At 43.3% G+C, this 26,720-nt stretch overlaps 1 protein-coding gene across 1 annotated transcript in view; it reads left to right on the forward strand.

The window, feature by feature from the left end:
* TOLLIP (toll interacting protein) overlaps positions 1-26,720 on the forward strand; it is a 249,134-nt gene that overhangs the window by 43,238 nt on the left and 179,176 nt on the right. The window contains exon 2 of the mRNA XM_078682765.1: positions 24,434-24,583. Coding sequence (XP_078538891.1) covers positions 24,434-24,583 — 150 coding nt within the window. The remainder of the gene's footprint in view (positions 1-24,433; positions 24,584-26,720) is intronic.

Consider the following 26,720-nt stretch of genomic DNA (forward strand, 5'->3'; position numbering starts at 1 on the left):
GTCTGCGTACAAAAGCGCAGGGACCAATCGCTCTTTTACCCGGGGTAGATCTAACCCCCCCTGTAGCATCTCTACCTCGAGGCCATTGGTGTAGAGGGAAAAAAGGAAGGGGGCAAGAACACATCCCTGCCTAACACCACGCTCTACAGAGAAGGAATCTGATAGTTCACCCCGTACTCCAAAACGGACCCTCGCGGATGCGTTAGAGTAAAGTTCTCTGAGAAAGGTCACGAGAACCTCATCCATGCCCATTTTAGTCAACACTGACCAAAGTTTTGCATGGCTAACACAATCGAAGGCAGCGGAGAGGTCAACGTATACCATATATAACCTCTCACGTTTTGCCGAGACATACTTCCCCATCAATAGGGACAGATTCAGGGCCTGTTCCGTTGTTCCATGGCCCTCTCGGAAACCATACTGAATATCAGAGAGGGTCCCGGTATCGTCCACCCACTCCTGTAAATGCTGGAGAACCACTCTGCCCAGTACTTTCTCCAGTGAGTCCAGGAGGGAGATTGGACGATAGCATGTCACCTCCTCTCTGTTTCCCTTTTTGAAGATGGGTACTATTGTTGATTGTTTCCAGGATGTAGGTAATCCGCGGGCCATAGCTGCATCAAAGACCCGTTTGATTATCGGGGCCCAAAGATCCATTCTAAATTTAAAGAAGTCAACTGGCACCCCATCTGGGCCTGGGGCTTTTCCACTCTTACTTGCCTTCAGAGCATCTGTTACCTCGTATAATTCTAGTGTCAGTGGAATTGGGAATGTTTTATCATCATTTATAGGAAAAGTCGTTCCGCCAGGGCCTGCCACTGATGTTTTAGAAAAGATTTTAGCGAAATGATCTATCCAAGTTTGCCCCTCGATAACTACATCGAGACTTGGCTGGTCTTTTGGATCCGATAAAAAGGGTGCTTTAACCACCTTCCAAAATAGTTCACTATCTTTATTTAGAGAGCTTTCATGCAGCTCGTCCCATAATGCCTGTTTTAGTTCTTTTTTCCTTGCTTTACAGGCCAGTTTGTATGCTATTCTCAAGGTCTTAACCTTATCTTTATCTCTTGTGGTTTGTGATAGTGCTCTTTTTAAATTTTTGTGGGCTACTGAGCAGTCATGATTAAACCATCCTTTACTTTTTTTCGCATTCCCTTTCTGTTTCACTATAAGATGTTCGTTTACTTTACAAAGGATCGTCTTGAAATTGGACAGGACTTCCTCGTCAGAAACCTCCATATCTAGACACTTCAAGATTTCTATTTGAGTTTCAATTACGACCTTATTTGTCAATTCATATGGATCAATCTTGCCCCAGCCAAGAGTAAAACCATTTGTTTTTGTTAAGTGAATGTTATTCTGGGAAAGGGTAGACATTAGATTATGGGGTAATGAGTAGGATTGGTCCACAATTAATTTGAAAATCAGAGCTGAGTGGTCGCTTAGTATATTAATTTTCACTCTGAAATTTTAGATCTTATTTGCTAGGGTCGTTGTGATAAGGATGTAATCAATTGTGGTTTCACTTCCCCTTCCAAGATAGGTGGGGTCCAACTTCCCTAATAGAGGATTTATTTGGTTCAATATTATTAGGTCCAAACTGGACAGGGATTCGTTTAGAAAATCTCCCGTCACAGAATGACCAAAATGGGTTGTTTGGTCCTCCATCTCGTTACCCATGCCACAGAGGCTGCTGTTTTGGTTCTCACAGGGGTGAAGATTAAAATCCCCTCCCCAGACTATGTTCGGTGGTTCCCCCCCTGATAATAGTTTCATGTTGCTGGTTAGTTTCCTGCATAGGTCCCCCAAAATTTTTATTCTCTCTTTTTCTGGTGCATTATCGTAAAGGTTAACAAGGAGAAAAGAGCTCTTTTTAAAGGTCAGTCTCAAAATCTGATAATGCGTTTCTAAACTAAGTTGGGTGACTACCAGGCCGGGTATTGTGTTTGATATATAAATTGTCAACCCGCCTTTAGGTCTCCCGTGGGCGCTTGAAATTGCTGCTGAGAAATATGTTTTGTACCCTATCAAATGTATTTCCTTCGTGAGCCATGTTTCCTGTAGGGCTAGGACATGGGAATCTTTGACAAACTCCAAGAACCTTCCATCCAAAATTTTGTCTCTAAGACCTGCACAGTTCCAATACAAAAAGTGGATTTTATCTCCACTAATTTCGGAAATCTGCGTTCCGTTTATCCTGTTTAGGGTATTCCTATTTGGGATGTTTGTGGGAGGTACTTCCAAGTCCCTATTGTATGCCTCGTAAGCTAGAGTGGAATTGATGATGGCATTATTCCCCCTAGTTGGGTTTTCCAACTCCCTTTCAGATGGTTGGTCCGGTTGTAATGGCTCAGTACATACTTCATTACTGCAAGTTTCACCCATGACCCAACTAAGGTGGGTTCCTTTGCCATTTTAGAATCTTGGAGTAGGGAAGGGGTACTATTAAGTCAATCCACACCTTCTAGGTTATAGAGAGTTGAAAAATTATTAAAGGTTGGGATGTTATAATCTGGGAATGGTATTTGGTAATTATTACTCAAGTTAGCCCATTGTGTCTGAGGATGTAATTTTCGGGGAGGTTGATTAAGGAATGGGTTCTGGATAGTTTGGTAAGCCGCTTCTCTCCACTCCGGACAATACCCTCTTGTATGGGTGTGTCTGGGATTGTTCATCAGTTCTCGTGGGTAGAAGTAGCTAACATATTGTGTGGAGATGTATCTCCACCTATAGCCTCATACCAATCACCTAAGGTTCTCACCACCCTGTGATCTTTAAAATTGATGATAATCACGTCTCCCCGTTTATCTTTTGGCCTTGAGCCCACCCACACCGCACGTCTTACTGACAAAATTTCTCCATTTACATGTGCTGGAAGAGGTCTATTCAGCTTCAGCCAGTAAATGGTTTTATTTTTTAGAGCATGGTAGTTCTCTCTAGCTCCATCTGCTAGCTCTGGGACGCCTGTCAGAATGATTGTGTATGGGGCTGAGTCCGGAGGTAAATCAACGGTTCTACGTCTTAATCTTTTGGGATATTCAGTTGAATCTCTAGTTGGTATATTATTTCTAGACGGATTAGATTTTGTTATTGGTAAAGGTGGATTGGATTGTGTTTGGTTAATTATAACGGAAGGGACTGGGGGTGGAATTTGTGACGATGGAATTGTAGTTTTGTTCAGTGTGGGAACAGGTGCAATCGGAGCGGAAGGATGTGAAAGGGAGGTGTCGGTGATTGTCAAAGAGGGGCCTGCATTCCGTTTTGGGAGTGATGGGGTGGAATGTGGAATGGTGAGGATTTTGGGCTCAGGAGGTCTTTCTCGTATAGCAGCTGAGGATTTGAGACTAGTCAATGTAGCTTCTAAAATAGTGAGCCTAATCTCCACTTTTTCTATACTCTCACTAATAGGTAAAAGTAACGATCTAAGCAAAAATTCCAGATTACTCAAAGGAGCAACAGGGGATGCAGGATTAGATGGGTTAGTCGTAGGGTCTTCCTCAGGGATAGGGGGGTTATCACCTCCATCAAGAGGTGGACTATGCATGTCCACTATCGATCTATCACAAACAGATTTACAGCCTTTGCCGAAATCAGAAAAAGTGATTTTTGATTTAGCATGACCTCCCCTAGTTTTCCTTCTCCGTTTGTTAGGGGGGGGGACATGAACCTTTACATCAACCCCTTTTTTTATCTTGTTTTTCACAGCTTTGGGTTCTTTGTACGCTGTGATTATTTGGGAGGTTAAGTCAATGGGCGCCTTGCTGGGGGTAGTTAAATCATTAGCGCTAGGGTGTAAGTCGATAGGTGGACAAGGGGGTGTGATGCAATCCCTCAGCAAGAGCGGGACACCCTCTTCTAATGAGGGTCCCTCACCAATAGCGAGTGACTCGCCCTCTTGAGAGAATGACATTTGTGGCGGGGGCCTATTTTTTAAGGATTCAATCGAGCGACGTCGCTCGGCCCGACGCTCAGCTAAGGAGGACTCCTTCTCCCCTTCCCCACCACCTGGTGTTCGTACAAAGTAAGTATCCAATGTCCTGTTTTTTGTGCCTCCCACCCTAGCGGTAAGCCCGTCTAGCGGAGGTGAAGGCATGTCAAATGTTCCCAATATATACAATCCCAAATAGACAGAATGGCAAAGTCAGGATGTGAAACCAACAGCGGCAATAAGAGAGTGGGCCCAGCCCAGGCTCCTCAGGCCTCTGAGGGCCACAGAGGGCCCGCCCTTGTCCCGGGCTTCTCCCGGCGCACTCCCGCGCGCTCCCGCGCAGCGGCACCTGTGTGGTGAATTATAGGAGGAGCGTGGGAGGGGAGGAGCCTGCAGGGAGAGCGTCTCAGCTGATGGTGATTGAGACGGGTAGGCGCTCCTGGGACTTGGAGTCCTGCGTCTACCCACGCTCGCAGCCCTGCACCTACAACCACCCCGAGATGGGATTTGGGGGTTAAGTAGGTTGTCCTCCAGCAGCAACACAGGAAACCCAGTGGCAAGGTCCAAAGCGAAGCGGGACCCGCGAAGCGAGTACCGCGAGTGGTGATTGTGAGAGGAAGAGCAATTCAGGATGGAAGTGCTCGCAGTCCCGAGTCCTTGGCAGGAAGCTGTAGAAAAAAGGATCCAACGAGGCCCCAGGCACGGGGGGTTTTACAAACGCTGAGTTGGGGGAGGAGCCTGCAGGGAGAGCGTCTCAGCTGATGGTGATTGAGACGGGTAGGCGCTCCTGGGACTTGGAGTCCTGCGTCTACCCACGCTCGCAGCCCTGCACCTACAACCACCCCGAGATGGGATTTGGGGGTTAAGTAGGTTGTCCTCCAGCAGCAACACAGGAAACCCAGTGGCAAGGTCCAAAGCGAAGCGGGACCCGCGAAGCGGGTACCGCGAGTGGTGATTGTGAGAGGAAGAGCAATTCAGGATGGAAGTGCTCGCAGTCCCGAGTCCTTGGCAGGAAGCTGTAGGTAGAAGAAAGGACATTGTGTAGCGTAACTGGTGCCCATGTACAGCACTCCAATTGTTGTGCATTTTTTGTTTTCTATTTGTTTACTTTTAAAGCAATTGCGGCACCTGCACTTTAGCTTAAAATGTTTAAAGGTAAAACGTGTGCCGACATTGTAGAAATAAAGGAAATAAACAGTAAAAGAAAGGCGCTCGGCCAGCAAATGACAAAAGAAAAATGCGTCCATGCCATGCTGTATAAATGGGGGGAAAAGCGTTGAGGGAGAGCGTGACAAAGCTATCTATGAAAATAGTGTTCAGGGGCTGTAATTGAAGCCTACTGAGTAACATCACTTGTAACAATGGGTGTCCTTGTAGGAGGAGACAAGGCGGTACTAAGAAATGACTACTAAACCTATTGACTCATGAAAAGCCACAGTTTACAAAGGACAGTGACATGAGCCAATTAAAAAGATGGGCAGAAAGTGGGCGGAGCTTCATGCCCCTTACTGAATACAGCATGTCTCGAAGAGACCGCGCAAGCGCTGCCTAGGTGAGACCTAAAAAAGCCCCAAGCCCTACTTGGGGTTGTTTTTATGATAGCATTTTTTTGACTGAAAAACGTTGAGAGACTCTGACGCATGCTTGTTTTATATTTATTTAAAAAAAATGTTTTGAAAAAGATAATCTGCTTTATGTATATATTTATTTGCTCACCCCTTGAAAAAGCTAATAGGCTTCCTTTTTAAATATTTTGGTGTTGCAGAAGGCCTTGCCTAGCATAGGTTTGGTGGCTGGGAAGCCAGGCCGTGTAGCCAAACCCCTAATATGCAAGGCCAAAGTTGCAGGCACTGCTGAGTTTGGCTTCTCACAGGGGGAGTGGTTGAGGGTTGGCCACAGGGCCTAGTCAAAAGGCAAATGCTGTGCGCGGAGGTGAGCTGGCTTTACCTATTTTAATACAACATTACTTTACAGAACAAAACCTTAGATAAAAAAAGGTTAAAGTGACGTTACAGTGAGGTGAAGATATCCGTGAAAATATGCCTTTTTAAGACAACAAAACGGCTGAAATTCACCAGTTCTAGTTATCTCCAGTAACTTTAACCACTGCCCTTCAGTACTTATAATTCACTCGCTCTCCATGCACTGCTAAATACTCCACATATATTGCATCACTCATGATAACTTCTAGGACATCACTAATAATTACTGCCACATTTGCAATGAAATAATTGATGAGAAAACTGCATGGCGAGGGCATAAGTTATAGTTACCTTGGGGCACAAGTTTAGGAAATGTATGCATGTTACTATTGCTAAAATTTTAATGAAAAACAATCCCTGGTCAGTTCACCTGATTCATCCATAAATGAGAGAGTGAATGGAGAATTACAGAATAAGACCAGAAGATCTGAAAAACAAAATTTTCACCAGACTTGCAGAACCTACATCGCCCACAGTAGCCTCTTTTCTGATTTTTCGATCCTGAGGATGTTGACTACAAATATTCTGTGTGAAATGATTTCCTACCCATCTGATTTTTCATCCCTCATGATTTCTCCACAAACAGCAGCTCCGCCTAATCTACAGGTTTCCGATACTGTAGCAGTTTCAGAAACTTTGACACAATTGTTCCTACCTTCCCAGGTCTCCTACAGCCACCATCATAGCTTTGTCTTCAAGAGATATTAAATTGGAGGGGATGAATTTGAACTCTGGTATGTGGGGTGAATTACACAAAGTCAGAATGTGTAATGAAGTGACTACATTGGAAAGGTATACTGATTGTATTAATAACTGACCTTTTGTTACTTAACAAAACAAACGATATGTGTGTTTCTTTTAGAACAGTCATAACTGTATTTACCTGTGTACATTTAAAGAATGCGGTAGATGTTTTGTGCCATAATGGCAAATAATTGTGAAATCTGAAAAGTCTATGCATTGCTAAGGAAGTGCAATTGTATTGACCTAGTTTACAATGAAACTCGGACTGTCCAAGGGAGTACATGACTTGTTTGTCCTGCATTCCCAGTTATATTTCTTCTTTCTCTGTCCTGGTACAAAATCGTCCATAGTCCCTGGTTTATCAAGGTTGCCGCAACCGCCACCTTCAGCTGTGAGATCGGGAGACCAATTCCTAGAACTCTCCCAGTCAATTAAACTAAGGGGCCCATGGTTGGGTTGCAAAATCGGATACACTAGATGTGTCCTTGAGGTCTATCCTTTCCAGCTATTTCCTTTGGTGCAAGGCATTCCTGATGAGATGGGTTCCTTCCATATTGAAATGCCTTTACACCACCTATGTATGCGTCAAACATTCTCAGGTCTACGTCATGTCTTACCACACTGTTTTTTGTTCAGGAAATAAGATGTTCAGATGAAACCTTTTTGGTGCTAGAACAATTTCACAATAGCCTTTGTGTTTAAGGACTCCAATCTCCTCTGAAACATGGTCTCACTAGAAAATACATTGGGTTTGAGGAGCAAAAAGGCTAGACCATTTTTCGCAAACTCTATCTTTAACCCATGAACAGTCTGAGCCACGTCTGGTGGCCCAGTAGATTTATGTGCCCACTGCAGGTATCTGTGTTTGACCTCATGGACACAAGTTTGACTCTCGGTGGGTCCACTCAGCCTTTCACCCTTCTGAAATTGTTCAAATGAGCACCATTGAGTTGGATTACAATATAAATCTGTTATTTAGCACCAGAATACTCCACAGGGTGGATGTGCGTTTTACAAATAACACGCTATCTAATGGTATGTAGAACCCGTGCATCTGTGGTTGGCTCCTACATTTTTCTAAGAACTCCTGTGTCCCCCATCCTTAAGGCAAGAAAGGGGAAGGCACAATAAATTGAAGCGTGGGATCCTTTAAGCCCACGCTTGAGCTGTATCCTCTGCTCGTTCTCCCTGTTGCAGAGAGCAGGTTGAAACAATATTTGTCCTTCAATTGTATGCTACTCTTTGATTTTTCTGTCTTCATTAGGTCTACGTTTTTGCTTAGCCTTTTTGCTGCCCACCCCCTTCCTGAACCAGTGCCAAGAATGTGGATTTTTTTAATCACTTTTGTAAACTGTGCCGAACTGTCATCTGCACCACTGGACCCATTTCTGAAGAGAGGTTCTTCCAATTTAAGATCCATTCTCATCACATTCAACCTGCACTTCTCAGGGGATTCTGCATTGGGCTTCCCAGGAGCCATGTGGTTCATTGAGCCCAACTCGTTAGCAGCCCTTCATACACATGAGCCTAGCCCTCCTGTTTGGCCAATTCTGCTATATCCAACATCTTGGAGTTTCAAACCGCAATTTCCAAGAGTTTTGACTTGGCTAGCCCTGCAAGACTTTTTGTTACTCTTCATGGGGCCTTTGCCAAATTTTCTCATGAGTGTTAATGTTTTGGAGTTAATACCTGTTTGGAAGATCTTTGCCAGTTTTCCTCACTTTTCTGTCCTAGCGTTTCTGAAGGCATGCTTCAGCGTATGTTCTTTCATGGTTTTTGGTGTATCTCTTTTCCTCTGGGCTTATCATTCTGCAGCATCTTCTCCTGGCTAGTGAGTACTGCACCCTAACTCATCAGATCTGTTCCTCCTCCTGGCCTTTCGGATGTATATTTCCCAATTGTGAGAAATTGGGTTGTTGGTTGACTGGGCTATGAGCCCTGGTCAAGCAACAGCTGAAATCCCTTGCAGGGTGAACCACAAAATGTCACTTAATTAACCTGAGGTTCACCCTGGGTAACTTGGCACAAAAATCAGTTGGGCTTAACTTAATGTGTAAAGTATTATTGTAGCATTCAAATAGTAATACATTTAAAACGCAACACAAGAAAAATCCCAAACCAATTTAGAAAAATAGAGTAAAGTTTAATAAATTATGACCCCAAAATAGTAAACATCCAATCAGTAGAACCACAATTATGAATTTTAAAAGTGTTTAGTAAAAACTAGCGCTTAAAAGACCAAAGCACCAACCACGGGCACCCAGTCGCACAAGACTGTGTCAAAGTTTTAAAATATGGCCAAGCTCTGTTTGGATACCAGAAGTGGATTGGGCCTGGTCAGCAGTTATCTTCGGACTTAGAAACATTTCTGAGAAAAATGTTCTGAGAAGTTAAAATTCAGCGATGCAAGGCTGCAGCAGGTGTCCGAGGAGAAGGCATCATCACCAGATAGCCTTGGGTCAAATGTTCTGACTTAGTCTCTGAAATGGAAGTCGAAAATCGGGTTTGCTGCTGCAGAGAAGTACGTAGAGGGAGAAGCTGCAAAGTCAATCCGACCGGCGATGCACCTCGGGCAGATAGGCGTGCAGGTTGGTCCCTGTCTCCTCCTTGTTCACAGAGCATTTTTTAGCAAAACCTTTTTCGAAGTACCCACTTTTGGAATGTGGCTATCTGGACGCCTTTAGCACCACTGCCAAGGGTCCTGGACTGGAGGGGCACTCCTTGGAGGGTCAGCTGTCACTCGGCTGGGTCCAGACATGGGTTCAAGATGAGGACGCCTTTTATGTCCCTGTGTCGCTGAACAGGAGGATAGCAAACTAGCCTTTGTAAGTCACTATGGAGGTCCCGGGACAGTTGGAGATCCAGTCCTTGTACCCAGCCAGATGGTAGCAGGGCAGCAGTCAGCAGAGTGGCAGACCTTCCAGCAGCACAACAGTCCTTCCTGGCAGAGTATCCACACGTTCAGAAGTGTACTGAAGAGTTGATGTCTGAGGTTGCCTTTTTATACCCTGGTACCCTCCTTCTGGAAGATGGGAGAAGCTTCTAAACAATGGCTTTGAAGTGCATTGAATTTCCTGACTTCTCTGCTCTGGCTCCGAACTGGCTGCAGTGACAAAGTGAGGGCGTTGGCCCATTGTGTAAAGGAAGAGCAAAGGCTATTTAGTTGCGAGTGGTCTATACTCCTCTCCGCTTCCTATCCTGCCAGCAGTTGGCACATTAAGGCACACCTAATCCCTTTATTGTATGACAGTCTGGGAGGAAGTTACGAAGTCTGTCAGTTATACCCAGTCATGTGACCGTGGTCAGGCTGCTGGCATAAAATGGCTAAGTGCAGAAAGATTTCAACTTTCTAAAAGTGGCTTTGTTTAAATTGTAATACAAAACTGGACTTTACCATTAAACAGGGTATTTCACTGCAATTCAAAGACAACAAGCATAACATATCTACAGCTCCCATTTGGAAAGTACAGCTTATTAAATGTAATAAGCAATCTCCAATGTTCTCCTATGGGAAGGGTAGGCCGCACAGTAGTGAAATACGAATTTAGGAGTTTTTCACTTCCAGGACATGTAAAACTTAAAAGTATATGGCCAACCTTTTAGTTACACAGCGACCTGCCCTCTGGGCAACTTAGGGCCTACCTTAGGGGCATCATATATGTAATAAATGGGGGGTTTTAAGGCTTAACAAAGGGGGTTTTAATGGCAAATCGACTTGGCAGTTTAAACACAGTTTTTATAGTGTTACTTAAGTGGGTGGGATGATAAGTAATGCAAGGCCCACTGGTAGCACTTAATTTAGTGGCCCTGGTTATATGACATACCACTCTACAAGAGACTTCTAAGTAAATTAAATATGCCAATTGTGTATAAGCCAATGTAACCATGTTTGAGAGAAGTGAGCACAAGCACTTGAGCTCTGGTTAGCAGTGGTAAAGTGCACCAAGTCCTAAGACCAACAAAAGTAAGTTCAGCAAAAATGGAGGAGTCAATAGCTATATCCATTTGTGGCTGGTGTGTGGTAGTCAGACGTCTTGTTTGAAGGCTTCTGTTTGGAAATGATTTACAGGTGTGGTGATCTCTTTGACTTTCAATATGTACACTAACTGCATACTTACAAGAGAACATATTGAGTCCAAAAATATCAGAGACACAACTTGGTTTCAAATTTGTATTTGATGCAATGTGACCTGAAGGGAGCCCTCTAGAATTTGTCTTAAATTGCTCACTCACATTAAGTTCAGCTGGATTTAAGTTAAGATTCAGGAACAGCACAAGGATGTTTGTTGCTCCCCATCCGCTGACAGAAATGTGTTTTCGGCCTATTTATTAAAGGGTGTCATCATTCTGCAATTCTCCGAAGCTGTTGCTTTATCCTGCCTTTTGAAAAGTCTGGCACTGTAGAAAACTGCACAGTTGCTATATATCCGCTGTTCCTGCACTGTGGTGTGAGTGGGGACTCCTTTACTGTTGGAATTTACATAGACCTCTTTCCTCCTACTGTTATTGCTCGATCTTTTTCCAGGCTGCTCTCCTCTTTCTTTGTGAAGGGCTCTGAATCCCTTTCTGATGAGAACTGGACTACCCTCTCCCTTATTTGCTCACCAGTTAATAGATTTCCCCACAAACCATCCTTCCCATAGAAGTCCTAGGTTTGCCATAGAAGCCTTCTGTTTATTTCTCAGAGTGCAATCCTGGTGTAAGTAACCAGTCTAAAAGCAAATTTCTACATTTATCTTTGAAAGCAAGCCCAGGAACATAAACTCCCTAATTTATTTGTTCTTGTAAGGTTGAAGTTTGCCTGCTGCCCTGCTTTTCTGGTTGGTGTATCACACTGTTCTTTGAAAGTGTACCGAATTCTGGTAAACTTATGAGCAAGGCACTGCAAAATTGACGTCCCATACATACTGCCTATTTATTCATATGATCCCCAAATAATTCTAAACAAAGTCTTTGGTTCGGGCGTGATGTAAAGTCCTCATTTTTGCCCTATGCTTACTCCAAACTTTTGAAGGTTTTTACTTTTCCTAAAATAACACTTCGAAGGCAAAAATCTGTTTTTGCAGAAGCAAAAACGAATGGCCCCAACACCATGGGAGTTTGCTCCTATGTTGTGGAGGTAATGTTTAGGTTTCGACCGCACAGCGCTTGCGAAATCTTTTGTATTTAATGTATCTTAAAAGTGGGCTCTTATGAGTTCCTATCGCTGAATTAATGGGTTCATTTGTTTTTGTTTGGAACCTTTTTTTTTTTTTTGGCTACTTTCCCTGGCTGCACGCATTTACGATACTTCTGCTAAAGCTGTTAACACTGTTTTAGGGCAATTTGCCTTCGAGATGAGATCTCTTCCCACGGAAACGGCTGGCAGCTTCCAACAATATGCTGGAATGCTTTCTTTTTAGGTCGAGGTAATATCGGCAGAACCGGAAGTACCGAGATTTAATGATTCTTAGTATGGACTATTTGTCCCGCCTCTGTTTTTGCCTCTCCCCCATTGGCTGGCTTCCTAAACGGAGGCCAGCCATTGGAGGAGAGAGCTGTCCCTCCGAATAGGCTCCGTCTTTTTCTGATTTGGGGGCGTAAGTTTTGCTGTTCTTTAGACAGTGACGTCGTCCGTCACTCAGGACAGCAAAACACGCCCCTGAATCTGAAAATGGTCGGAAGCTTGTGGTACGACCATTTTGCTGGGCGAGCAGTTTCAACCAGGACATGAGGTAAGCCTCTGCTCCCCTGTTTGTAAGCCAAAAAGCACCCATGTTGAACTTGAATTGTTTTTCTATATACTACTAAAGCAGTAAGAAAGCGATCGAAATATACCATCTCCTTATGGCCCTCTAACGTGTTGTTTTAAGAAAAATTAACAAAAAACGACTATCTATTCAAAATGTCAAGACAATCACAGTTCTATTTGAAGATGTATTTTAGTGCCCTGCACGATATGTCACACAACGTACTCTTTTGCTTAACTCAATGTTTTTATTTAGTAGCCTTGCATTATTACGTATTGCAGGCTATGTTTTAATAGTTGCTAACACACTATTCCAAGATGGCCGCGGGCTCACGCCAAGCATTGCTCCGCTATCTCCTTTTGATGTCTATGACTTGCAGAGACAGTGCCGCTCAGCTGGAAGTTTCTAGTTAGTGCTCTGTGCATTTTTGCTGTCAGTGCTGTAAGAGGCCCTGCAGCCTCCGGTATCCTGATCTGTGTGGCACGTCACAACAAACTACACCTGACAAATTATGGGTGACGATCAGCACACCGGCGAGGCAGGAAATCAACCTTCCGGAGCCAGCGAGCAGGACAGCGAAGAATCCAAACAGGTATTTAAAACCGCTGTTCCTGAATCTTAACTTAAATCCAGCTGAACTTAATGCGAGTGAGCAATTTAAGACAAATTCTAGAGTGCTCCCTTCAGGTCACATTGCATCAAATACAAATATGAAACCAAGTTGTGTCTCTGATATTTTTGGACTCAATATGTTCTCTTGTAAGTATGCAGTTAGTGTACATATTGAAAGTCAAAGAGATCACCACACCTGTAAATCATTTCCAAACAGAAGCCTTCAAAGAAGAGATGTAAAAACGAAAAAGGGTGGACATGTCTAACATAGATGGAGTATAACAGAAGTGATTGAGACACTATGAATACCACTACCGCTTCCAAGGCCTCAGAAAGGTTTAATTCACACTCTCACTATTTCAGAATGGAAACATTTTCAATATTGATTATTTACAACACAATTATTGTTGTTACTTGTCTTAAAAAGTTTACCATTGGCAAATGCATTAGTTCAAGTTGGTTTTAGGTGCATATCAGTGATTTTATTCTATATCTGGATAACCATTTTTTGTTCCTTTTTTCACAGTAGCAGACTTAAAAAAGTATTTGAGTCGGTATTGAATTTGCAAGCCAGACCTATTCGCTTTGTAAATTGCATTTCTGTTCCTCTTCAAGTGCTGGGTGTGGGTGGCTCTGTCTGTGTGTGGGTGGCTCTGTGTGGGTGTAAATGCAATTGGTCATGCATTTGCGAGCGATTAAGCTATTGTCATTGTAGATGACAATGCCATTTATTTAACGATTAAGCTATTGGCAATGTAAATGACAATGCCATTTATTTATGATTTTTAAAAAAAAAGTCATGAGCAATGCCAATAGCTCTACCTTTAATAATGCAGAGACCATTGCATTGTAAATGCTTGTTATTATGTAGTTGTGTAAAGCAGATACTTTAGCCTTAGAACGTTGGTTCAAAAAGGGGGGTGGTGATGGACAGAGTATCTGAATTAAGCAGAACACTCCTACCAAGTCAAAAGATCAGGGCTTGATCCATCACCGTTTTTTAGCTCACTGCACCATCCCAGTTCAGAACCTGGCTACATGCAAATTAGTCTGTCCCTGGCTCAGTGCATCATGGGAACAGGGCAGACCAAACTACCAAGCCAATTCTTTACTGGAAAGGAAACAAGCTTCCGGGGACCGGTTTCTGGCATTACAGCCGTCTTCGGCCCGGCTTGCTTGAATCCTGATGGAGCAGTGAGCAAGGGACTCACATCTGAGCATACCCTTCCACACTTGTGGTGGCCAAAACGATTCAGAAAAGGGGGGGGTGATGGACAGAGCATCTGAGTTAAACAGAACACTCATACCCAGTCAAAAGATCAGGGCTTGATCCATCACCGTTTTTTAGCTCACTGCACCATCCCAGCTCAGAACCTGGCTATATGCAAATTAGTCTGACCCTGGCCCAGTGCATCATGGGAACAGGGCAGACCAAACTACCAAGCCAATTCTTTACTGGAAAGGAAACAAGCTTCCGGGGACCGGTTTCTGGCATTACAGCCGTCTTCGGCCCGGCTTGCTTGAATCCTGATGGAGCAGTGAGCAAGGGACTCACATCTGAGCATACCCTTCCACACTTGTGATGGCCAAATATAGGCTGTCACGATGTGTGCACTACGGTAATTTCCACCTCCTTAACCGACGCATCCCCCTGTATGCACTCTGTCCTAATTCTAGACCACTCCTAATGTCAGCCCCTTGGGTATTCCTTGGGTTGTCTGTCCTTACTTGGCCGCTGCTGTGCTTACAATGACGCACTAAATTGATTCCCTCATTATAAATGTTTGCGGTATGTGGCTTGAATTCATTATGGATCACTACCCAATGTAGGAATGTGTCCGCCGCTATCCCTTTTAAAGTTGTAATATGGCCGCACGCAGTAACGGATGGCCGCTGTAAGAAATACCATGGCACACCTATGCCCTTTGACTGTTCCAAAATAGCCGCGTAATACAGGCGCGTGATTGGCTATCCCGGAGTCATGTGACTCCGCTTTCCTTACTTCCTGGATATCGGTTTTCGTGGTGGTGTGGGCGATTTCACCCGTGGACGCGGATCGCATTGACGGCCCGTCCCTATCTACTCTACGGTAAGAGCGTGTTACAGATTAGGCTGTCGCTCCACTTGCCAACGCGTAATCCCTTGATGCTGACAATAACGAAATAGTAACTACGGGATTGTTCTCTTTCCAGCATTCTTCCTATCAGCTAAGGTTGTTTTGCTGGAAATTCGGTAAGCTGATATCGGCCTGTAAAATTCTCGTTGTGGCCACTGCCTCTCTTTTCTTTTGTTTAACCCTTTTTAATCACTAATTTTTTATGGTTTAGGCAGACCAATTTCCTAATACTCAGGCTATCGGCCTTCAAACCAGCCTTGCAGGTACACTCCCTTCCATTGGTATTCACTGTTTCAGGTGTCCGCTTTATGGTGCAGGGTCTTGTAGAATTCCGGCATAGCTCTCGTTAATATCTCTCGCTGGCCACCATCACCTTCCGCCGCGCGCACTGCACTATGACAATTCAATCTCACGGGTTACAATTTGCGTCGCTATGTCACTTTTTGCACTAATGGTCCCTTGACCTAACTGTGTTTTTTTCTCAGGGTTGATCAATGTTCACGGAATTGAATGCGGGACTGATTCTGTTGCATCTGAATGTTATCTGTTCGGTCCGCAACGGGAAATAATTGGTGTAACAAACTATTTGTATACTTTGGTTGTGTGATATCTCCTTTTGAAGAAATGCCCTAGTCTGTGTATTTTGTTTTGTTTTTCTCCCCTTTAACTCCTTTTGTTTTGTTGCATTAATATATGCTGTGGCAATTGTTGCCCATAGTACAGGCTAAAAAGTTAATTGTGACTTTTAAAAAAAAGAGAAGGCATATAATTGATGTCCTGAAGATGAACTTTTAATAAGTCATAGGTTCGAAACGTCGTCGACCATGTCACACTATGTGTATGAATTGTGCTACTTGATGCCAGCAATAATGTGTAATCAATATTGTCTGATTGTGATTTGTACTACACAGACTGTTCAAATTGCCTCCAAACTCTTTGTTTGTCTCCTTCCTAAGTGTGTTAGTTGGACATCGGCTGGTGTCCTGCTGTTATTACAGTAGATTGTTTGCTTAAATTGCTTATTAGAAAATAAAACTGTCCGGCTGGACAAAGAATATAGTGTCTATTTAGTCTATATTTATCTTCCAAAAAATTCCTCTTGTCTAGGAACCACTGTCCTGTATAAAGATACAATTCCCTAAGGTCCCTCGCATATTGCTTCCTTGGGTTCCCTTGTGTAATAAAAATCAGAGTTCTAAGTCTAGCAAAAACAAATCGGCAAAAAGTGAGGTAAAGCAGGCAAAATGTTTGGGCAAAGACCACCCTAAGGCTGACCGGTCTAACACCGTTCCTTTGTAACGATCGATATAAACAACTGTCTGTTGGTATCTACTTGCCTCTCGGTTGCTAACTATGATCATTACAAAAGGCGCAGTTTGTAAACATTGTATGTCTTGTGTATGAACATGTTTTATTGTAAAGCTCACCGACACCTTTTGATAATGTCTGTACTATAAAAAAAATGCTGAAATAAATGCAATCAAATTAGGCCTTGGGAAGTGTTTCCTTCTACGTTCTCACAGTTTCTTAACCTTTTTAAATTATACTCAGAGTTGTTGGAGTAAAAGTATTTGAAAAGTAGCCCGTCATATATCTAAATTGAAACCGTTGAAATTCAATGTACAGTTTTAGGTATCATAAAATGTGTTTTGCTTTCCTCCAGTATTTTAAACTGTTTCCTTTTTTTTTTTAAAACGACAACCAAAACCAATGCTTTCCAGACAGACGGTGACAAAACCAGCATCTTTGCACGCAATATAAAAGCGAGATCTATAGGCTTTGCCAATTCTTGTTTTATTTGGCTCATAACAGTAGCTTGGATCGCCCACATTCCTACCGCCAGAGTTGGATGTTATCTCTTTGAGATTGCATTCGCACTTCATTGATCAGAGAGTGCTGGGAGGATATTGTGCTTGAAATGCATTTTACACATGGTCATAAAGTATTTTTTACGCTTACATCGATAATGGCTTTCACGGGAAACACTGTGCCGACATTAATCAACAGTGTCCAAAACTCTGTTGATTTATTTGCATGGCTGAGGCTACAGTTGTAGCATGTTGGCCAGAGATGGGTTTGGGAAATCTTGCCATATGAAAGTACATTTACTAGCGGCCTCGCCAATCTTTAGATGCTAGTTTATGTGCCTTTCCTCCCCTTGGGACTTTAATTCTTGGGTCTTTGTTTGCATATCTGCCTTTCCTTTCATTTGTAACGTATTTCACATGCCGGGTATCATAGGAACATCGGAATCTTTACAGCTGAATAAAGTACTCGAGATTGCCAAATTTAAATCGTGCCGCAGTGTTGAACATGAATTATGCCAGGTATTGATAACACCCTTTTGGGTGTAGGTTCACGTACTGTGCGTCAGGTCCCTGCGGTCAGAAATGGTCTTCCTGCCACTGTCTGTCTCCTCTTACTCACATACCAAGGTGCGGCAGGCCGAGGTGTGGCGTGGTGACTAAGAAGAGTAGATCCCTACCTAAAGAACTGCCACATTTCAACAAATAGCAGAGAAAACAAACTGGAAAATCTGCTCCCTTCCACCGAACCAGCATCGATGACTCCTTCACCCATCCCCATCTAGCACACCCTGCGTTCCACTAATGTGGCACAGAGTTGTCTCTCTTCGGCACTAACTGATTTGCACTGCTGGAAGAGGACGATTTTCTTCAGTTTCGGGACAGCTGGTTGCTCCTACCATTTCATAGAGCGCCTCGGCTCCGGCAAACTCAAGGCACTTTAGAACACTATTTCTTCATCCTTCCATCGGCGAAACAGTAAGGTTTATTGACAGATTGTCAAATGGCTGCAACCTTAATTGAATAGCGCTCAAATGCAAGTTGGCAAGTCCTGGAGCATTTGTATGTGTAGCTAGAACGAGGAAGGTTGAGTTTTGCATGGGACAATGTAGGGAAGAGGAGAACTTTCCATCATCTGGTAGCTATCTGGAAACAGTCCAGGATCATGACACATGCAAAATTACAGTAGCCTAACTGAGAATTAAGAAGGCTCTCAGTCTGTTATCCAAGTGACAGTTATTACCAACTTAGCAAGTATAATCATTTAATACGAGGTCGGTGAAGAAATTTAACATACAATTTCTTTTCTCGAGAACGTGTTGAACATTTGTATTTTCTTGAGATGATCCTGTATGAGTCTGGCCTCAGATCTCATACGGTTGACTGACCTGAGAAGAGGATACATATATGTTGGCACAAAGGCTGAGCGTTACTCTTTCTCATAAAGTGTGACATTGAACCGCTTAATACATTCTGAAGTAGGTTCATTCTGAATGGGTCCATAGTGTGTATGAGCTCATAAATGTATTTAAACGCAGCTCTCACTCTGAGAGGCAGGTGGAGTGCAATTTATCAAGACTGCACCATGTGACCATTGATGAGAAACCGCATTATACACTGTTCTAAGTTAAGAGTATAACTACTATACAGTTTTAAACCGTTTTAAATTAAGCTAATGATCACTGTATAATATAGAGTGAATACTTCCCTAGACAGGGAAAACCTTCCAAAGGCGCAGGGTGATTACTTTGCAGGGAAGTTTGATGACTTCCTACAGGACAGTGGTTACTTCATAATGTCAACCATTAGCACACAATAGTCGCACAACTGTAACCGCCACATGTTCTACACTTGTCTTGGTGCATGAAGAATATCCATGTTAACTGGTTAGACAGGGATTTCTCAGCCTTTAAGTTTCTTCTGGAGCTTGAAGGGGCGTGCTGAGTAAACTGCTGGCGTAAGTTCCCTCTCCCTGGATAGGAGAAAGAAGAAACAATCTGACTTTAAATCGTTGAGTAGCCTATACTCTTTTCATCATGTGCCAGTATTGTAACAATTGCCAATTTGGATCTTTCCTACTAGTCTGTTTTTATCTCTGTGTAGGCAAAAGCATATTGTTTATCGTACCAAACACTTATAGTGGGCTTAGAACCTGCCTGATGCTTACCGTTGGTTGGCTTTGTCACTTATTTGCTTATTTGTTGGCTTGGCTTCCTCTTCTTGTGTCCCTCCCCTGGCACTTAGACTGATTACCATCCCTTTGATTGCCTGACTGGTATCATCCCAGTGCTTTCATTGTAGGGAAAAAAATCTTGTTTATTGAGCACTCCACGAGAAGTGCAAGTGTTTTTGTGGGAGAACCTGTCATATACAATTATGTGCCCAACTGCTCATTAATCCAAAATGCGCCTTCAATGTTCCTCCAATGCTTTTACTCCCTGCTCCTCCGTTGCATTTTGCCCTGCACCTACATGTTCCTCTATTGTTTCTCCCCAATGCTCCTGCTCGCTCCTCTGTTGCATCTTGTCACCTGCTCCTCCTGTTTCTCCCCCACTTGTGGTACATTAAATACATGTATTTGTTTTTGGGAGGGCGTGCCAACATCTATTTGCTGCTTAGCATTAAAAAATGTGCTTTCAAGCCAAAAATTAGATTTCTTAAATTAAAATTTTTTTTTTATTTATTGATCCAAACTGACAACTAATCAGATTGCAGTCCAATATCCGGCATTAAAAAGTAGTATGAATGGGATTAAACAAATGGTAGGCTATAGAAGTTAATACATTAGACTACTGCCTACATTGGTAGGGTTGGCAAGTATGGTGTCTGTGCAGTCCCCGCCCTCCCTCCAGCAGTGATGGAGCTTGCTTGTGGCGTCACTTAGATTTATAAAGGTGAAGGAGTATCTGGGTGTTGTACACAGGCAGAAAAAAAGCCATAGGATTGTGCAAAAAGTGCCAGAAGTTCGTAGTTTGTTAAACATGCAGACGAAGCTCTAGGAAACCCCATAGGAAATTGGCTGAAACTCCAAGGTAACTGGTGGCAGAGAGATGACTTGGTAGCAGTCAAAGAGAAAGTACTCAGTCAAATATGGTCCTGCCATTCCAGTGTGACAGAGGTATGTAAAAGAAAAGATTTGATTGGCGATGTCAACATCTGCCTACATGGAAAGGAGGTGATGAAGGTCTTAGATCATCCAGTGCAAACAGGATGGTTCCTTTTCCATTAAGAGGGCAAAACCTGACCTGAAATTCCAAGACAACTTCTTAAAGCTTAAGTGTTACAAAATAAGTAATTAGTGACATACACTCGGCCCAGTGCTATTAATCGGTACTCCCTGGTGCCTTAAACCGTTTGTAATGTTGGCCTCAATTGTAGTGTGCTGTGGGATGTCTTTATTTCACAGAGGTGGGACTCCAACTCTGAAAGGCTTTGATCCGCTATTGGCAATACAAATCAGAATAACTGTTGTTTTTCGCTTACTTATGCGCCTCAGTATGTGCTGTAGCATCATATAGTGCAGGGTAAGAAATTAGATGCTTGAGGCACTGCTGTTAAGACTCTACTGCCCATACCTTCCGCTCAGTAACTACATCACTCTATCCACACTATGACACACCGTGTTCAACACCATCCACAACTTCTCACTTAACTGTAACTCCGAAATACTGCAGCTGTGCAATACAACTACTATAACACTTTAAGACCAAATATAACATTCACTCTACCAGACTACATTATCTTAAGCAGCATCATCTGAAGCCTTTTATGACTTCTGAGCAAACTCCTTGTGTCTGGTGATTTTAACCTAGGCCAGACACATGCACACCATAAATATGCAAAACACCTTAACAAAGCTAAGCCTATTGTACTAATCAATGCTTACAGCAATGTTATGAATCTACCAATGGTTAATAGTTTGTAGAAAAAGTATATTTATCGATCATAGTATTCGGAAACATTAAAGCTGTTGCTCCTGTCTTTGCATATGGGATGGTGGTTTGTTTTTCCACATTAAAGTGCATTATGAATCGTGCGGAAGGACCACTTTGAATAACTTCTTTGTGACTCCGGAAGGATGCCCTTTTATTTTATTTGATTGCTCTCTTTTCAGCATTAGTTTCTGTGCTTAATCCATTTCAAGTTCTAGATATTCAATTGAAACACGTTTCTCTGTTATCCCATTTGAAGGTAGAAGAAAATGTGGGCAGTGACACAATTGTTGTTGTGTGGAAAGTGATTTCGGTTTTGTGAGATGTACTATAACAGTAGAGTGGGTTAATTTTTCATACAAAATAAATCTTTCCAAATGAGCAGGGAGACCTTGTTCAAAGCGTTGACCTATATGCTTCTGTTAGGCCCAGCAGTTTCTGGCTGGCTCAGACTCATCGAAGCCAGTCTAAATCCACCATTCTAGCTAGGATGAGTATGATAACCTGTGCTCACCCTCATAGCTTGGCATCTAGAGGTCATGCTTATCTCGGGTCCCAAGTGTAATGTTTTGGCACAATACCACCCTTGCAACACACTGCGCACACCACAAAAAGACTCCACTGGTCTTTGTATTACACACACATTGAACTCAAAATGAGATACACATTGTATATACATTTTACAGTTATCTGCAATTGTCAAACTTACCTATTAAATTCAAAACGAGATACACATTGTATATACACTTTACAATTATAGGCAATTGTCGAACGTTCCCGTTAGTAGCCGTACGGCATGAACAAATATGCTCAAATAAGAGGCATTCATCCAACACAACATTCCACCAATATCTCATACCCCCAACAGTTGAAATTGTCAAGAAATCACAGGTCTTGGACTACTCCTCATGACTCAGCCCCTCAGTCACTCAACTACACCAGCCAACGATACACGTTGCCCCTCCTGCCACCACGTTGATTAGATTACCGGAACCACCTAAGCAGAAAGAAACAGTTGCTCAGTTTCGTCCATCCGGATTAGACCTCCAGGCACCCAGCAGTAACTTCACGAGCATGGGATTGCTACCCCCTCCCTCCTTTTACCCTTCCCCCCCCCAACCCCGACCAATACAAAAGGTTGTGACCCAGAAAGCTGAGGAGCTACCAAATCTGGAGAAATTTTCCCCATCAGGCAGAGGCGCAAGCTGCTGTAGCTCTTGCCAGCCAGCCATAGATGCCCACATGACACCACAAAACCCCTCTGGCCTCATCACAATGTTCTCCACAACAAAGTACCTTGTGGCAGGAGTCCAGGGAGAGGAAGCCAGCGTCCTCTGACTGAGGCCGCGATGCCAGGCACTGTCGTCTCCCAATCTGGAGGTCGGAGACAGTCTCAGCTCAGGTCCCCAACACCTCTCGGACACCACACGCTCCGGAGTGCAAGCTAGTACAGGTCCCCTCTGGCTCTGCAAGCTCCCCTGCTCTCCTCATGTCCTGGCACCTCTGGTGGGTTGCTGATCTCTACGAGCACACTCCTCTGCACAGTGTGAGGACTGTGTATGTTAGGACGGTCCTTGTCCCAACCAACGATCACTTTCACCCGTTTTCGCCACTCTCTGCATGATTCTTATGATCTTGTGGAAACCGAGATCCTTTGTGTCCCTGGAATCCTGTGGACAGGAGGCCAGGCAACCAGCCCTTGGAGAGTACTTGGCTACTCAGGCCACGACAGTGGACCCTTAGCTGCAGGCCAGCAACGTCCAGTCAAAATCCACCAAGTGATAGTCGACTTCCTGGAAAATGACAAACTCCAGGCCATCGCAAGTCTGCGGATAATCCAGTTGCAGTCATTCCTGTCCTCTTATCGATATCCCATCATCGAACCAGTGTAGTATTCTACCAAATCCAAAAGCATCTCTACTTTCGGAGGGCAGAGCCTGAGTAGGTATACCCACAATGACCTCTGAAGATATGATCAGTTCAAAAGGCCGCCTTTGAAATGCACAGGCCCTCTCTAAATGTTGTCCCGTCTGCCATTCTACCCCAAGAGCGTTTGATCACCATCTTTAGTGGGGGCAAGATCCTGCCACTTGGAATGCAGATGGCAATGCCACTCCCACGTAACTGTCCTGGAAAGACCCCTCAGGGTCACAGATCTGCAGTTTTCCAGGAGCCCCTAGTTTATGGCCTTCTATCAAGAATGCACAGATGTAGCTGTCCCTCTGACACCCAGATGTGAATTGGAGATGGGCTGTCAGACACACACACAGCCACAAGCATCAAAATGCCCACGTTGCCAAAGTGACATTTCCACATTTGTAATGTTAGATCTACCTGTACTACCAGAGAGGATTCGCCTTTACGAACTCCTATATATTAAACTCTATACTGCTACTATTCTGCGTGTAGGAAATGCTGCTCAATAGACTTTCTCTACGCCTCCTGCCCTTGCTAATCAAATGCATGAAACAGGCCCGTTGTACTGAACACACCATCCAGTGCCATTCACGACCCTGGCATGTAACACATCCGTGCACATGCCCTACCACTTCCCAACACCACACCCAGTCACCCGGGAGAACTCTGATATAGCAGGTGAAATGCCAACCCTTGGCATGTAGCTTTTAAAATGCCAAACCGAGTAACAGTAACCTGCGCTCACAACACCACCAGGGCAACCCTGTGGCAAGATCAATGAGCTACATCCATGGATGGTAACCAGTGCTGCTGGCCGACGGAGAAGCATTCAAGGTACATTCCCTGGATATATGACTTACCCCTAGAATAGGGTCTTACAGCTAACTCATCAGCCAGTCATGTATACACCATCACCAGTATCTATATGACCAGCACAGCGCTTTGAGCACGTTTGTCAACCATTTAGTGCCAAGGTCCTAAGGCTAGTAGCTAGATTAGCTGAAAACTAGGAAGTAGGAAAGAAAAAAGTCATGGTAAAGCACCCTATAAAGGGCGTTTTCCAACAGCTGCTAAGAACATATTTCAGCTGTATGAAGCAATTCACATTTGCACCTATGGCTATCTCTATTTGAGTCTACCCCTTAAGACTCAAATAGGGTAAATACATTTCTGATGAGTCTCCTTCAATTGACTATAGAATCAGCAGGGTCCAGAATCTGCTGACTATGTAGTGCTGAATATGTATTGGTCTTGATGTAAATTTGTGAATGACTTATTTGAAATATTTCAAAGTATGTATTAGTAAGGAGCCGTTGATGAGAATGATGTAATGTATTGACATTTAAACTATATTTCGTAATATATTGTGTTCATAAAATTTGATTTTAAGTATATATTAAACCCTGTTTCTCCTGCAAGAACCCTTGACCTTCTCTGCCATTCTATTAATCAGCGCTGCGAGGCCTCAGGGTAGTCATGCGCTATAGAAATAGAATTTCATTTACAGATACAGAAGCCTCAACAAATTTTTCTCGTGACTGCTGAATCCTGGAATGTGCTAGATGATTGTTTGTTTCCTCTAGCAAATCTGTGGGGAAAATTGGATAGTGTTTGACTGCAGTTCCATTCTGACTTTGGTTCTTGTTTCTGCCTGCTCTTACATCCTAGGTGTTTATCGGTGAGCTTCCTCAGGACTTTCTACGTATCACTCCCACTCATCAACAACAGCAGATCCAGCTGGATGCCCAGGCAGCTCAACAGTTGCAGTACGGAGGTGCTATGGGAACAGTTGGCCGGCTGAGCATCACTGTAGTGCAGGTACAAAGTTTTAACCCCCATTGCTTCTCTAGATTAGTTGCATTTTTCTTATGACGGATAGTGTCAGATGAATACTTGGCATGGTTTAGAATGCTTGTAATTATACAAGTAAGCCCAAAATGTGGCACTAGACCACTCTCATTCCAGGAACCATACCCCTTCATTTCTGAAAAGGTGAATTTATTGTTTCAAGACACCTTACAAGTGTTTTAAGTTTTAGTCTCATCTCTTGCCACGAAGCAGGATAGTTATATGGAGCCTATGTGTTTTGTGAAATGTCACTTGTTTTGGCAATTTCATTATGAAACGTAAGTAGCCAAGATATGTATGGAATGATTATGTATACATTTAGCCTGGACTCATGAGCTATTTATGAATAAAGTCCGCTGTACAAGAGCAAGTGCCATGAGACTAAAGTAGCCTGCAATGTATGTTTTTCGACTAACCTAAGGGCATATTCTCTAACCCTACTCTGCTCCACCATTGCATTTGCGGTTCAAGCATTTATAAACATTTTCCTTCATGCTCCTGCCCCTAGACTGACTTGGGATTCAAGTGGTAGCAATACTCTAGGTTACTTAGTTTATTTTTTTTATTTAAAGTAAACATTGGTGTTCTTTTATTATTGTAGCCCAAACGCTTAGTCATCTACTTCACGGTCACTGGTATTTCGGTAGGTTATGCAAATATGAATACAAGATGAAAGAAAAAAAATGTAGACCTGATTTTGACACTTGAAAATCTATGAAGTTTTGCATTTCTTGAAAGCCGTATGATCAGAGTTTCCGCAAATAGGACTTTCTGGCAGATACATCTACCTGCAGATTCCTCACCTGTGGAGCATACCCAAACACCAAATTGGACCCAGAAAGTTCAAAGCAGACGCATTGCTGGTAGGGAGCACTGGACCCAAACACCAAATTGGACCCAGAAAGTTCAAAGCAGACACATTGCTGGTAGGGAGCACTGGCTTTGCATTCACGTTGAGAGTGGCATTGGATGACATCATCAAAACAATATCAGCAACCCTGGTGCAACAATAAGTTCCCTTTTTTTGATACCGTTCTTGCACTCTCGGGGAAATTTTTCCTCAAAAACATACAACTTTCTAATGCTATACAGTCCCAAGATATCAATATTTAAACCATGTTTGGACTGCAAGGGCCAGTTGTCCATCATGGACCCCCACGCAGTGTGCCTCTGGTGCTTAAAGTCGGACCACGACTCGCAGGCGTTTTTGAACTCATGCACTCTATTTCTTTCCTAAGGTGTGAGTGCCTATGGGCTCTTCGATGCCGTATGGACAACCTGTGTTTATTGACCATTATGGAGGAACACGACAAACACAACCCATAAGGACCATCCCGAACATGATAGAATCCAGTGAGGACAGCCGTTGACAATGTAGCATTGTGCTACTATCGCCATTATCTAAAGGCCGGCTACACCAATTCCCGGTTTGTTTAAAACAAGAAGAACATAAAACTTCTCTTAGGACAAGAGGGCAGTCTGCAAATCGAGTGCAAAGCTTCCAGAGTACGTATTTCCCATTTTAAGCCAATTTATTGGTCTCTCTTAAACCGGGCTCGCATTGTGGGATACACGGACTTAACGCACTACAGGATAAGAAATTCAGGGATATCTATAACATTCTAATACTGCTGCTCCCCTCTACTTCCTTGTTTGAAAAAATCTCGCTGTTTTATCAAAAGAGATTCAAGAGAAAGATACCCTCCATTCATAATATATCAAACCGATTATACAGATTTTCATTCAGTGACTCGGTGAGACGGAATCCTGATGAAGGCTATGCCAAAACACGCGTAGTTAAAGTATACACCATCAGTTCCTGATCATTGCGTCTATCTGGTGACAATGTATTTTATAATTGAGAATCCATACTAATATAATAAAGAGAGAGCCCAAACCTTTGAGGCGGGTAATCTCAGGAACCACAGCACCAATCACAACACCCAATACAGCGTTGGAAAGGGCAGTTGCAGCAGAAGGTCATAGGCTATGCAGACGCCCACCATATACATTTAAAAGGTAAAAGAACCGTGCCAGCAAAGTAGTCCCTTGTGGGCGTGTCTGCGTTGTGCTGTGGGCGTGACAAACGCTGGGGGTGTGTGGTACG

Source organism: Lissotriton helveticus, chromosome 3_1 (assembly GCF_964261635.1).
Source record: "Lissotriton helveticus chromosome 3_1, aLisHel1.1, whole genome shotgun sequence".
NCBI classification, from domain to species: domain Eukaryota; kingdom Metazoa; phylum Chordata; class Amphibia; order Caudata; family Salamandridae; genus Lissotriton; species Lissotriton helveticus.